General features: G+C 35.5%; 1 protein-coding gene across 4 annotated transcripts in view; it reads left to right on the top strand.

The window, feature by feature from the left end:
* The window catches only part of SGK3 (serum/glucocorticoid regulated kinase family member 3), a 62,253-nt gene extending 49,611 nt beyond the window's left edge, over positions 1-12,642 (top strand). For all 4 annotated transcript variants that reach the window (XM_085306761.1, XM_085306762.1, XM_085306765.1 and 1 more), the window contains exons 7-17: positions 1,557-1,606; positions 2,376-2,433; positions 3,258-3,341; positions 3,438-3,569; positions 5,825-5,937; positions 6,172-6,208; positions 6,328-6,414; positions 8,509-8,604; positions 9,407-9,562; positions 10,685-10,774; positions 11,700-12,642. In XM_085306761.1, coding sequence (XP_085162887.1) covers positions 1,557-1,606; positions 2,376-2,433; positions 3,258-3,341; positions 3,438-3,569; positions 5,825-5,937; positions 6,172-6,208; positions 6,328-6,414; positions 8,509-8,604; positions 9,407-9,562; positions 10,685-10,774; positions 11,700-11,870 — 1,074 coding nt within the window. In that variant the 3' untranslated portion in view covers positions 11,871-12,642. The remainder of the gene's footprint in view (positions 1-1,556; positions 1,607-2,375; positions 2,434-3,257; positions 3,342-3,437; positions 3,570-5,824; positions 5,938-6,171; positions 6,209-6,327; positions 6,415-8,508; positions 8,605-9,406; positions 9,563-10,684; positions 10,775-11,699) is intronic.
* Positions 12,643-13,068: the final 426 nt, after the last annotated feature.

Raw genomic sequence — 13,068 nt, forward strand, 5'->3', positions numbered from 1 at the left:
ACAATAAATCACCTCTGTGGTGATTTTAAGCAAAACTGTTTCACTATGGGCTGCAAGATACTCTCCTTTCAGATGTGAACTGCAGAGAGGGGTAAGAGTGACTAGCTAGCTTTGTCTCATTTTTCCCCCASTTACTATGGGTGAGCACAGCTTTAGTTATAGCTTAGTTCTCTTTTTTTGCAGTCTGACGGTTCTTGCTAAAGGCATCTGGCAAGAGGCAAGAGAGATTGTATGTTTAAATGTTTTTTTTCTTCTTTTTTTGAGGAGGATGAGAAAAGTCTTTAAAAAAATCAGTCTTTCTAAAAGTCAGGAGCAAAGATGGATYTGATTTCAGCTCACATTTAACACTGTGCAAGTTCTCAAGCCTCTTCACAAAAATCACTACAGCAATGCAATTTTAATGGATTCTCCTGGAAGTTAATATAGCACAATCTTGATTGAAAAAAAAGAATATTTCTAGAAGACAGAAATGGTATAATTAAACATGTTTTCTCTATGATTTACTTCTTGGCATGCAAATGTAATCTTAGTGCTTCTCTACTTAGTACAAATATCAAAATAGGAAGAGAGATAATGCATAGTCCTGAGCCATACTTTTTAATAGAGAAATCTCTCTCTCTTAGCTTAAGTGATGAAGCAGAAAAAATAAATGAGCCCTCCAAAGACATCGTAAAACATACATAGTAGCTCTTTAACATCTACCCATTAGTATTGTGCGATTATTTCTTATTAGTGCAGAAGTCAGGTCTATTGCCTTTGTTGCAGCATTCTCTCCTTTTATAGGACTTCTRATTTTTGTTGTGCCCAATAGCCTGTCTGCAGATAACTTTGATAAACTATCTATCTTTGATAAACTGCTGAAACATAATGAGGGTAAAAACATTGCTTTTCTTATTTAAAACTAAAATAAAATGGAGAAAGTTACTTAAATGGAAATGGCTTCCTCCTCTCTCTGTAATTTCCAAAGTCTGTCTGGGTGTGTACCAGTACTGGCAACATCCTTGCTGTTCCTGGAATTAAGTTGATTAACCTTTTATATCAGGATAGGAAAGGTTGGTGATGTTTTCTTTCTTTTCTTTTTTWTAAGTACCATGTCTTTAATTAGACTCTWGCATAAACGGTGGATTTTTTAAAATAATATTATTGGCAAGATCTTGGAGAATTCAGGGGAAAATAAAGTGGAAAATATAGTCCTAGAGCAAATGCTGAAAGAGTTAAGTTCTGAATGTGGAACAAGTTGTTAGTTTAAAGGGCTGGCTTAAATTTTTGTTCCTAATCTTGTCTTCTAGATCTGGACACAAAATTGTTTTATTACCTTTGGGCTTCAGAATGATKTGTGTAGAAATAATACTCTGTGAAAAGATCATGATGACCAGATACTTCAACTTAGGAAGTGCCTAATCTGGATGTTAAGACATACTTAAATATCTAACATAACAAGTTTGGAGGTTTGAATTGAGTAAATTATTAGAGTATTATGAAATTAATATTGTTTAAAATATAAGAGAGAACTGAAGAAAAAACCAAAAACAAAAACTCTTTGTCTCTCCCAACAGTTAAATTCTACCTCACAGAATATCAACTTGGGACCATCTGGAAACCCTCAGTAGGTTTGACTGAAATATAAACTGAATGTAATTGTTAATAGTATGAAAAGTTCTTTGGTTATATGCCTCTATTTGTTGATTTACACTGCTCAGGAGGAAGCAAAACATTTAATCCTGTGCTGAATAAACAACCCTCTTTTAAACTTTTTTCTTCTATACCTTCATGTTTTGTTAATTTGCTATCCTTTTATTTAAGGACACTATAGCAAAGATGACCTCTCTTTTTTGGGAGTGGTCCACAACTGTTAAGAAAAGAATGTGAAAAGCTTATGAAAACAAGTTTGCTTTAATACATGACAAAGGAGCAAGTTACCATGTTGATAGTACAGACCTAGTCACTGTAGTCATAACTTGCTTCTCTGTTTGGTGTGTTCTGTAGAGTTGCTGTTCTCAGTTCTATGTGAAACTCTGCTTTTCTCATCTTCGTCTAAGAGGTGACTGCTGTTTGGGTTTTGCTTTCCTCACTGATTTGTTCTATGCTAACAGGAGAAAATATGAGACTTAATAGGTCCCAGTAAGAATTGAAATTCCGAGAGCATTTCCCTTTGGAGCCAGTAAATGAAGAGATGAATAGTGATGTAACCGTTTTGGAAGTTGAGAAGATGAATAATTGTTTTGATGACAAAAATATTTATGACTTGCAATTTTTAGACTTGCATTTCTTTACCAATTCAAGTGCAAGTAGACAGCTATAAAGCTATAGTTGTACAGCTATAAAATTTGTAATTCCTATCAAAATAACCTGTCTGCTTCCTGAATATCTTTCAGTGCTAAACCAACAGACTTTGATTTCCTGAAAGTTATTGGGAAAGGCAGCTTTGGCAAGGTGAGCTTTCTTATAACTGTTTTTAATCCTGGTACAGGGATATTGGCTGATGTCTCGTGCCTGCTGACTGATGGCAGGAGATTTGGCCGGATGCTTTGGGAGTGGTATTGCATGTTCAGTCTAGATATACAAGCTGTTGTACTGGATACCTGTTGCTCCTCTTTATAGCCCTGCCATTTTTATTTTTTGATGAGGCAGTTGTACTCCCAACACATGACCAAGGCAGTCTTGTAACAGAAGTGTTTCCCTTTCTTGTTAAGAGCAATGGGGATCCTCCATCTCCTCCAGAGAGCAAAGGAGATACCCCTGTGCTTCTGCAGCAGCTGGAGTTCAAACCCTTTCCCTGTTTTGGGATGGGCTGTTTTGTCAGACACCTAATACTGTGGAGCAGTGTAAGCAACAGCCCACTGAAAAGTGAGTTTGATGCCCTACAGAGAGAGATGCAACAGAAAATCCCTCTTGGAATCTTTGTTTTCAGGTTATTTTAAAAGTTATAGTTTTTCATAAATTTATTTTCAAACAATTTCAGCCATTTTTATCAGTTTTCATCTCAGAAGATAGATTCAGCAGGTCCTAGAAAATAATTGTTATAATTCAGCCATTCACAATATCACTGCATGGRCAGATTTTATTGAACTGTAAGGTGACTGCAAGTGCTTTCTTTATTGGTAATTGTACTGCTGACTTACTGTATTAAAAGCAAGGAAACTGTATTGTGAACAAATAACATTAATACTTTTCTGTTATGCTGGGGTTATAAATGTATTCCRAATTGAATACGAACCACAACAATCACATGTCGTCCTTTGTTTTGAATTTCACAGGTTCTTCTTGCAAAGCGAAAACTGGATGGGAAATACTATGCTGTCAAAGTGCTGCAAAAAAAAATTGTTCTCAACAGGAAAGAGGTGAAGACAAATACRCTTTCTTCCACCTCTTCCCCCTTCTTTTTCCCTAATTATTTTTTTTTCCTGTTTACTTATTGACCTTTTGCTTCCTTACAGCAAAAACATATTATGGCTGAGCGTAATGTGCTTTTGAAAAATGTGAAACATCCATTTTTGGTCGGATTACATTACTCATTCCAAACAACAGAAAAGCTTTACTTTGTTCTGGATTTTGTCAATGGCGGAGAGGTATGCAGTTATTGTGTTTGGATTTTGGTCTCTTTATTCTGCTAATTCTAGACAGGATTAACAAAATGTACCTTTACAATGTGCTATCATAAATACTTTCCTAAGTTTTGAAAATCCTATTACCTTATCTTTTGAGTAATGATGATGTTACAGGCCTCAGTAGCTAAACAGACTCTATTCCTCTATTTACCAACAACTTTAATCCAGAATTTATCCATGGTTGTCAAATACAAATACCTTCTCTTTTATAGTTCTGTAAATTTACCTCTATTATGAATTAATCATATGTTGACATTTTTCACCACATAAAACTGTCTCTTGCATCTGCACTAGTTGAGATGCTAGTCTTTCAAATGCGGAAGGAAGGAAACAGGCAGCAGAATTTATTACTTTGATATTATTGGGAACCTCAGGATTATTGTGTGGCTTTGCATGGTCTAATTACTTATTACCAAATAACCTTATCCTCAGGATTCTTTTCCTTGAAGCAGTGCTATTGAATCTGAGGAGTTAATAAATAACCTGAAGAAAAAAACTTTTGAAAGACATGGAGAAAGTCTGTAAATGTTTAAATACAACATTCTGGAGCAATTGGTCTTTAGCTGGGACCTGCTGGTTTTCAAAATACCAAGTAGTTCCACAAGTGTTCAAGAAACTTGCGTATGAACCAGTTGAATAGTTAATAAATATATGAGAAGGACATAAAGTGTTGCTTCGATTTCTTTGAAAGCTGTTATGGAAAATCAGGGATATTGCAGACTAATAACATCTAGATTGGTCTAACAAATTAATGGTACTTGTGATGAAAACAACAAAGTATAGTGAAAAATCCTTATAGAAGAACTATCCAGCATACTATACGTTTTAAAGAAGAGMTGCCTATCTTGTCACTTGCTGTGCTTTTAGTTTAGTAATTTATTGACGTAAACTTTATACTTCTAAAAAGTCTTATAGCTGCTTACAGCAGGATAGTATAGCAGCGATAGGGCATACTGTTGTAGATAGAACTGATAGTGGAAAGAGCACATGAGATGAAGGGGTGTACCTAAATGGTAAGTTTGAGCCAAGGAGTTGTTTTTGGCATATCTGAAAGTTTTCTGTTATGCCCCTGCAGCTGGATGTACACATACAAGTTGAAAATACATTGACATTTACTTTACCAAGCTGCTACAAGTCTGTTTATGAACCAGGATGCCATATGAACTGGAATACACACTCATATTCCTTGGCCTACTGCTAGTATTCATGATGCTCCCTGAAGCATCATTTTCTGAGGCCTTGGATGATCAAAGTCCAAACTTGATGGGCCACTCTCTGGTCTAATGTACTGTCGTTTTATTTAAACAATATTAGCAAACCCCTGGTTCCCTACTCTGAATTCTGGGCTACAGCTTAGTTTGGCATTCTTCCAGGTGAATCTGACACCCAGGCAAACTACAATACAATTCAAAACAGCTTTAAAAGTTGAGTGAAGTAGGGGGTGTAATACTTTTTCCCAAGCCTTGTAGGCAGAAAACATTCTGAGTTTTGTTTTTTTTTTAATATGTTGTACAGTTTAATCTGTATGTATATAATTTATTCTTTGGTCAGGCTTCTCTTTCTGCWCAAACTATTTGAAGCCAGGGAGTTGTCTGTAGTTGAGAGAATGCGTAGATTTACCTGGAATATGCATCTCCATAGGTGATCAACATAGAAGTGATCTTAGAATGTAGTTACGTAATTATTGATATACAAAACTTTAAATAGCAACATATACAAATAAAAGATGACTTATTTGATACCTGCTTATCTTCCTTTAGGAGGCTATCTTGCATGATTTAACCTTGTCTACCTCTGTTCTCAGGACAGYGATTTAGTATGGTTCCTTTTGGCTAGTCTGGTTTTAGGAGTGTGCCCTTTTGCGTTTCATAGAACCATAGAACGGTAAGGTCGGAAGGGACCTCTGGAGATCATCTAGTCCAACTCTCAGCGTGGCCCATATGGGGATTGAACCCACAACCTTGGCATTAGCAGCACCACGCTCYAACCAGCTGAGCTAATTTCATTAGATTCCCATACATTTCTGAGCTTCAGAGAGAAAAGGAAGCAAGTAAAGGAGTAACAGAAGTCATCATGCAGCAAAAGCAATTTTGTTTCTTTTACATTTTAAAAAGCATGGACAGCTAAATAAAATTACAATTTACTATTAGTATTACACATTGTAACCTGATTTGTTTTTGTGTTATGTTCTTACTTATTTCTTTGCATTTTTACAGCTGTTCTTTCACTTACAAAGAGAACGTTCCTTTCCCGAGCACAGAGCCAGATTTTATGCTGCTGAAATAGCCAGTGCACTGGGCTACTTACACTCCATAAATATTGTATACAGGTAAGTTTCTCAAACATATTCCTTTTCTGCAGAAGTATAAAAGAAAACAAATTACTGAATAAAAAAAAAGACTACATTAAATCCTCTTACAGGAAATTTGAAATAATGACTTCAGCAAATCTTAGAGCTTTCTTTCAGCTGAAGAATAAAAGTCCTTCTTTGCCTTTGAAGCTTTTATGTTAGTGACTGTTTTGAATTAATACAAGGATTTCTTTTTTATACATATATATATAGGGATTTAAAGCCAGAAAACATTCTCCTCGATTCACTGGTAAGTATGTAACGATATTTTTGATGTTCTGTAGGCTCTTGCAAAATTGACATTTATATCCATATGTATTCACATGCTGAGCATGTTCTGTTTTTAAAATGCCACTCTTTCTTAAACAGGGTCACGTCGTGTTAACAGACTTTGGACTTTGTAAAGAAGGGATTGCAAGTTCTGATACCACTGCAACTTTTTGTGGGACACCAGAAGTATGTTGACAACTTCTGTGTTTTTTTAACTAGTCTTATTAATATTTATGTAACTGAAAAATCAAATACTCTTTTTTTGTATTGTTACAGATTTGCATTTTTTAACAAGCCATTCCTAGCTGACTGAAGATCTATTCTTTGTCCTTTTTACTAATATTCAGTATCTCTTGCTTACTACCCATATCCCCTTAACTCATCTCTTCCTTCCTCCCTCTTCCCAGCCCTTTTCACACATTCTATTACTTCCTGTTTCTCCTAACCACTGCCTAGATACAGCAATTAGCTTGTGCAGCAGCTGCAACAGATTTCCTTGACCAGAGTTGCTAATATGAAGCTACTTACCCTAACCTGCCAGTGATTTTTATTAAGTTTATGAAGATTTAACTTTATTAACTTTATAAAGACTTGAGACTTGAGCAAATTTTGCATATGGGTGAAACTTTGAATATGCTTAGTGAGTTTATTCAACTCTTGTCTCTTTTTACTAAGAAAACTAAACTGTAGAACTTAAAATCTGGATCTCTTGAACACATATGATGGATTCAGTGGAACATCAAGATTGACTTGAGATGGCTATAATTTGATAATCGTACTTTAAACTATAAAAAGGACTTTGAAGGCAATGAAGGATGAGTGAGGAGTAGTATTTAGCTGGAAGAGCAGCTGAACTTGAAAAAAAACCCCACAAAACATATGGTAGCATGTGACAAAACCTTACCCTACTTATCATTAGAGTGGGAATACATAAAGCTGAGTGGTAAATGTGAGCTGAAACAATATTTGTTGAGCATCTTGGGAAGTTCAAAGGACAATTTATAGAATGACGGTAACTCTGGACCTGTTAGAGATTTTCATCTATGTGGTTTTTTTTAATCTGGTGTTCAGAAACTTAGTCTACACACTTACATAGGACTTGCATGAATTGCAACATAAGAGAATGTTAATGTTATTGCTTAATATGAGTTTTTCAAAATATTAAGGCTAAACATAGCAGTTGTATATTAGCCTTTTTTAACCTAAGATTTAGATTCAGATCTTTTATGATCCTGCTAAAACCATAATATTCTTGTCAGGGTTTCTCAACACTTAGTTGAGTGACTTGGTGAGCTGCAGTACCTTAAAAGCTCAAAGGAGGTTATGAAAGATTAGAAGAAACTTAAGTGGTTGAATTCAAAATACTACATTTGTTGTTCAAGCTTTTGCAGGGTAATTTGTAGACAAATAATTTAGAGGACACTCACATTTAGAAAGTTTGAGAAATGCCGATCTATTTAAACTACAACATTCCGCTCCCCTCATTATAGTGATATTTGTACCTTGTAGGACAATGCTATCGTCTATTTGTAAATTAGCTTTCAAAATTTCRATACCAGAATGATCAAAGCGGTTATCCTCTTCTCTTAAGAGAAGATGAGGTTAGAAACTTCATGGATGCTGAGAAGATGATGATCCAGCCATAGTAATTTTATACTGTGTGTCCATAAAGTAGTATTGTGTGAAGTGCCTGTTCTCGTACTGTGGGGTTGGTTAGTTCTGAGACGCCGAGTAGATTTATTGTGAGGTAGGTGGAAACCAGTTAGCATTGTCATTCAATAGTTGATAGTATTGGATGTTTATCACAGATCATTCAAATAACGCATAATTGAAGAACCTCTACTTCCAGGATAGGGAACATCTAAGCTTACATTGGCAGAGCAGGCAGGGTGGTAGCCAGACTGCTGTGAGAGTGCCCTGCAGATGGCGAGATGCTGCCTCTCCAGAATGGGTTCCTTGCTTAGTTCAGCTGCCAAAGGTGCTTCACTGTCACTGTGAACCTATCTAAAATTTAAAGTAAGCTTATAGAGGTGGCAAAGCAGTTTGGCAAAATAATAGTGTATAGAAAGGATTATTTCAATTCAGAAAACAGTTGTCCTACTTGATATGTGGCCAGATGGTAAGGAAGTATTTGCCAACTTTGTTAAAGGACAAGATAAATATTTAGTAATCTTATAATCACTATGAAGTAATTTCTCCTAAAGATGCTTCTGTGATGTGACTAAAACCTAGATTTTATTATTGCTAGACTAATACTAAATTTGTTTGTTTGTTTTTTAGTATCTTGCACCAGAAGTGATTAAAAAGCAGCCTTACGACAACACAGTAGACTGGTGGTGTCTTGGTGCAGTTCTTTATGAAATGCTTTATGGGCTGGTATGTATTTAATATGTTGGGGAGTGGCAGAGGTTGGTTTGTCTGCCCCATGGGAAGTAATCCTGGAATACTGTAGAAGTTACTAACTGATATACTTCATTTTAATGGATGAACAGTTTGTCTTATAGCTTTATAAGATCACATGTTTTTCCTCTTTTGGACTATGCTTTGCCTCCTGATGTCTAAAACTCTGCTTTCCAGTGAGCTGCTGTACACAAACTCTAATGAACGTGAGCAGTCATCACTTTGAGGGAATGTGAGAGTAAATTGAATCAGCAGTGATACTACCCAATTAAAAAAAAAAAAAAAACTTCTAAGGGAATTTTGGGGAATATTGGAACCAACCAAATTAAAATATATTTTTAACCTAGGTCTTCCACATTTTCTGCTATACTTCATCTAGTCAAATGTAATCACTCTAATAACAATCTGTTCTGTTAGTTTTCTTCAGTTTTGTCTCCTCCCCAGAGGACCTTTAGTAGGGAGAGAGATTTGTTTTTCCACTCTCATGTTCTTTTCAAGCAAGCTGAATAAGAACTTTGAATCTAGATGGCATGTATAGCTACTTCTGAGTGTGAGAATGAAGAGGAGGAGGAGGAGATGGGAGGAAAAAGAGCTATCTAGTGTAGAGAGCTGGCAAAGGGGATGACTGTGAATTTGAAGTTAATATGTAAGAAGAGGTAGATTTCTTTTAGCAATGCTTGTTTTTCTTATTTCTGATAGAATCATCTATAGATATGAAACAAAAATGATTGAAAATGTGACTTCAAATTCATGTACAACTTCACTTTTTTTTTTTTAGCCTCCTTTTTACTGCCGTGATGTTGCTGAGATGTATGAAAATATTCTTCATAAACCCCTAGTTTTGCGCCCAGGAATCAGTCTTACAGCCTGGTCCATTCTGGAAGAGCTTTTGGAAAAAGATCGGCAAAGCAGACTTGGAGCAAGGGAAGATTTTGTAAGTAATGTCCTAATTTATTAGGCCCCCATTTGAAGGGGCATTACCAAGTTTATGTCAATAGCACAGATGTAATAGTTGAAGATAAATACAGACATAATAGAATATTCTCTATTTTTACCCTCCCCCACYTTTTTTTTTCTTTTTTCATCTTTGAAGACACTAGTTGTGGTCACTAAGCCCTGAAAAATTTTGGCGGTAGGAGACATGATTATTGCAGGATATAAAAACTTTGAACATGGTTGCTGCAGAACCGATAGGTTACTACAAAGGAAAGGAAACACAATTTGCTACTATAGTAGTCACTAAGRTGTACTGAGATACAGCATTTGATGYTTATGGTGAAAGTGGGAGATAATCAAAAGAGAAAGCTATTTTCTGGTAATGCCGATTTAACTGGCTACGTGAAAAATACTGCTCCTCAAAAGAGAAGAACACTAGTAGCATGCTATGATTTTAAGCTGAAAAAAACCTGCTGTTTGCAAGTGTTTTCCCAGTGTAACAAAAAATACTTTGTTTGCAAAAAGTGTTCAGAAAAAGCATAGGTGTTCTCAGAACAGTGTAGTGAGGAATGATGTAGAAGAACTTTTTTCTTTTCTCTCCACTGTGAGTTCTTCACAATCTTCTTCTCACAGCCTTACTGCTTGGACATGTATTGACCTTGTAATTTAGCATTTAGACTACTGTTGTACTTGTTTGCAATGTGGAGTAAGATGAAAGGGTAGTATTGTTTGGAAAGGCATAGCTGTTCGCTGTCTCGTAACTAGGAAGCATATTGTGGAGTGTTAGAGCTGCTGCCTCTTAGTGATCTGCTTTATAAAAGCTAACAAAACTTGAAGGCAGGAGCAGAAATGCTAACAGAAAACATTCTTGTTATGTGGTTGATTTAAGATAGTGATTTCAACAGAAAACTGGATTTGATAGGAATACAAGTCTGCAGARGCATGTTAACAAATTGTAATTGCTCTTTTTGCCAATCACAGTTCTTATTGCYAAGTAGACTTGGTGGATGAAGGACTTGACTTCCGTAGGTTTTGTTTATGCATGCAGTCTGAAGAAATACTTGCTATGGTACACGGGATGGATTTCTGCAACAGCTAAAATCTTTATTCCTTACTGCAGCTTGAAATTCAAAAGCACCCATTCTTCGAATCTCTCAGCTGGACTGACCTTCTTCAGAAGAAGATTCCACCGCCATTTAATCCTAATGTGGTAGGTGCTATGCAGTGTTTTAGTTCATACCTGCCAACTCTCTTGCCTTTGATAGCTTGTCCATTTGGAAAGAGTGTTTTTGTATCAGAATGAAAGCTGACAACCCCTCAGTGCTGACTGCTCTTTTGAGCAGTGACACTTGCATACTGTCTTTTTGAGTTAAAACTCACTTTGACGTGTCACTGTTGCCTCTAGTCATTTCCTTCAAAGGATTGTCAATTTGGAAGAGTAGGGGGAATCTTAAGACCAAAGAAGAAAAAATCAGATAGCCTCCTTATTTGAAGATTTAACAAATGATAGGTTTCCTGCCTTCTTGAAATTAAGCCTTAGTTGCATTCCCATCTTTTTTTTTGTTCTCCCATCAGTCTAAACTGAGTCAACTTGTGACTGCTAGTCCTAAGAATCTATCCTAAGGTTTTGAAGATAAATAATGACCTTCCTAAATAGGAGCATCATCTTTTGTCGAGGCTTCTGCTGTTTTGCCTCTGCTCTTTGTGACTAAATGTTAATATGCTTTAGGTCTTGGGTGTGTTCCTGGGAAGATGATCTATCATAACAACACTACTGTTGCTAGAATTTAAGAGTTAAAATGGTAAAGGGAGAAAGAGAAATTGTGATTTTTGTTAGGCTTTTGCATGCCCTTAATTTAAGAAACAGGCATTTCTAAATATTTCTGTATGGTTTGTCAGATCATACATGTGTGTACCCTTTGGGCTAAACTCCAGCCTAGAAGAAGCAAGCAAGCTTTTGATAGATGATTTCAAGCATGCTGTTGTGTGGTTCCTTAAACTTTCTATACTTACAGAAGAAAGAATTTAATGAAGTAGAGAGCCTCAAGAGTTAAATTGATATCTGAAGGATAAGCATTTTTTTTAATACATAGTACTAATATGACAAATGATGGTTCTTTCTTTCTGTTTTCTAGGTTGGACCAGATGATATTGGAAATTTTGATGCAGTGTTTACGGAAGAAATGGTCCCATACTCAGTTTGCATTTCTTCCGATTATAACATTGTTAATGCCAGTGTCCTAGAGGCAGACGATGCATTTGTTGGGTTTTCTTATGCACCACCTTCTGAAGATCTGTTTTCCTAGGAATTTAGAAGCCAACTGTGTTTTGAAAATCTTGGGTTGGACTGAAATGGCAGAAGTGTGAACACATTCCAAAATAGTGCAACTATTGCCTCGTTTTGTATGTGGGTTTGAAACCTATGAACAAACTTTCTCTACTGTATAGGAGGAATTTGGGCATTTTGAATGGCTTTCCTTGGGGTTTGAACTGTTTGTTCCTGCTGCAGAAAATATTTTAAAAAAACCTTTAAAAACTATTCTCTACACTTACTTATTTTTTAAGCAAAAACACTGACTGTTCTCCCCAGTCCCTTCAGGTTTACATTCATACCTATGTAAGATTTGGCTGGCTCAGGCAGCAGCAAATTTAGTAAATTTATAAATGCCTTTGTACCTATTTACAGTGACTTTGTGCTTGAATTGTAACTATGCAAATTGTCTTTTGTATATCATTGTTTAAAAAAAAGATAAACATTTTTCCTGTCATATTAATCTGAAATATAAGTTAATTTACCTGTCACTACTTWAATAAGGGATTAATTTAAATTAAGATTGAAATGCTTAAAGGATTTCTACTGAATGAAAACCTGGTCACATAATGTTGCTCCTACATTTGCTGAAGAATTCARTTCAGTCAACTGGATTATCTGAAGTACGGGGAATTACTCAAAGCAAGGATGGAACAAATTAACTGGATTGATCTGATAACATTACTGATAACATTTTCTACTTTTTTTTTTGCTCCCTGAGATAAATATGTCTACATTTCAACTGCATTAAAAATATTTTTGGTTAAAAGTCTGCTTTTTCAGAGATGTAAACATGTAATAATCACTGCTAGTTTGAAAGGCAATCTTGCTTTGATCTTCTGGGAATGGGTGAGGGAATCATGCTAAGTATTAGGGATTTCTCACTGATTTATTGTGTTTGAAACATTGATATATCCCAAGTGGATTGTATTTCAATATCATAGCTACTTGTCTTTTTCTGTGTCCCAGTTTGTATTGTTTTTTAATCCTCACTTGATATTTAGGAAAAATAATGTAAATTACCTTGATACTTTTGAAAATGTGAGAAACCTTTCGTAACATACACATAAATGGGCAAACTGATAATTCTGATCAGCTGTTTTTAAAGAATATTTTTAAAAAATACAGAAATTGACATTATAATGTAATGGCCTATCACAGTTATATACATACACACATATATGCGTATAAAT

The sequence above is a fragment of the Rhea americana genome, unplaced genomic scaffold, assembly GCF_003343005.1.
Source record: "Rhea americana isolate MKP2758 unplaced genomic scaffold, rheAme1 scaffold_247, whole genome shotgun sequence".
NCBI classification, from domain to species: domain Eukaryota; kingdom Metazoa; phylum Chordata; class Aves; order Rheiformes; family Rheidae; genus Rhea; species Rhea americana.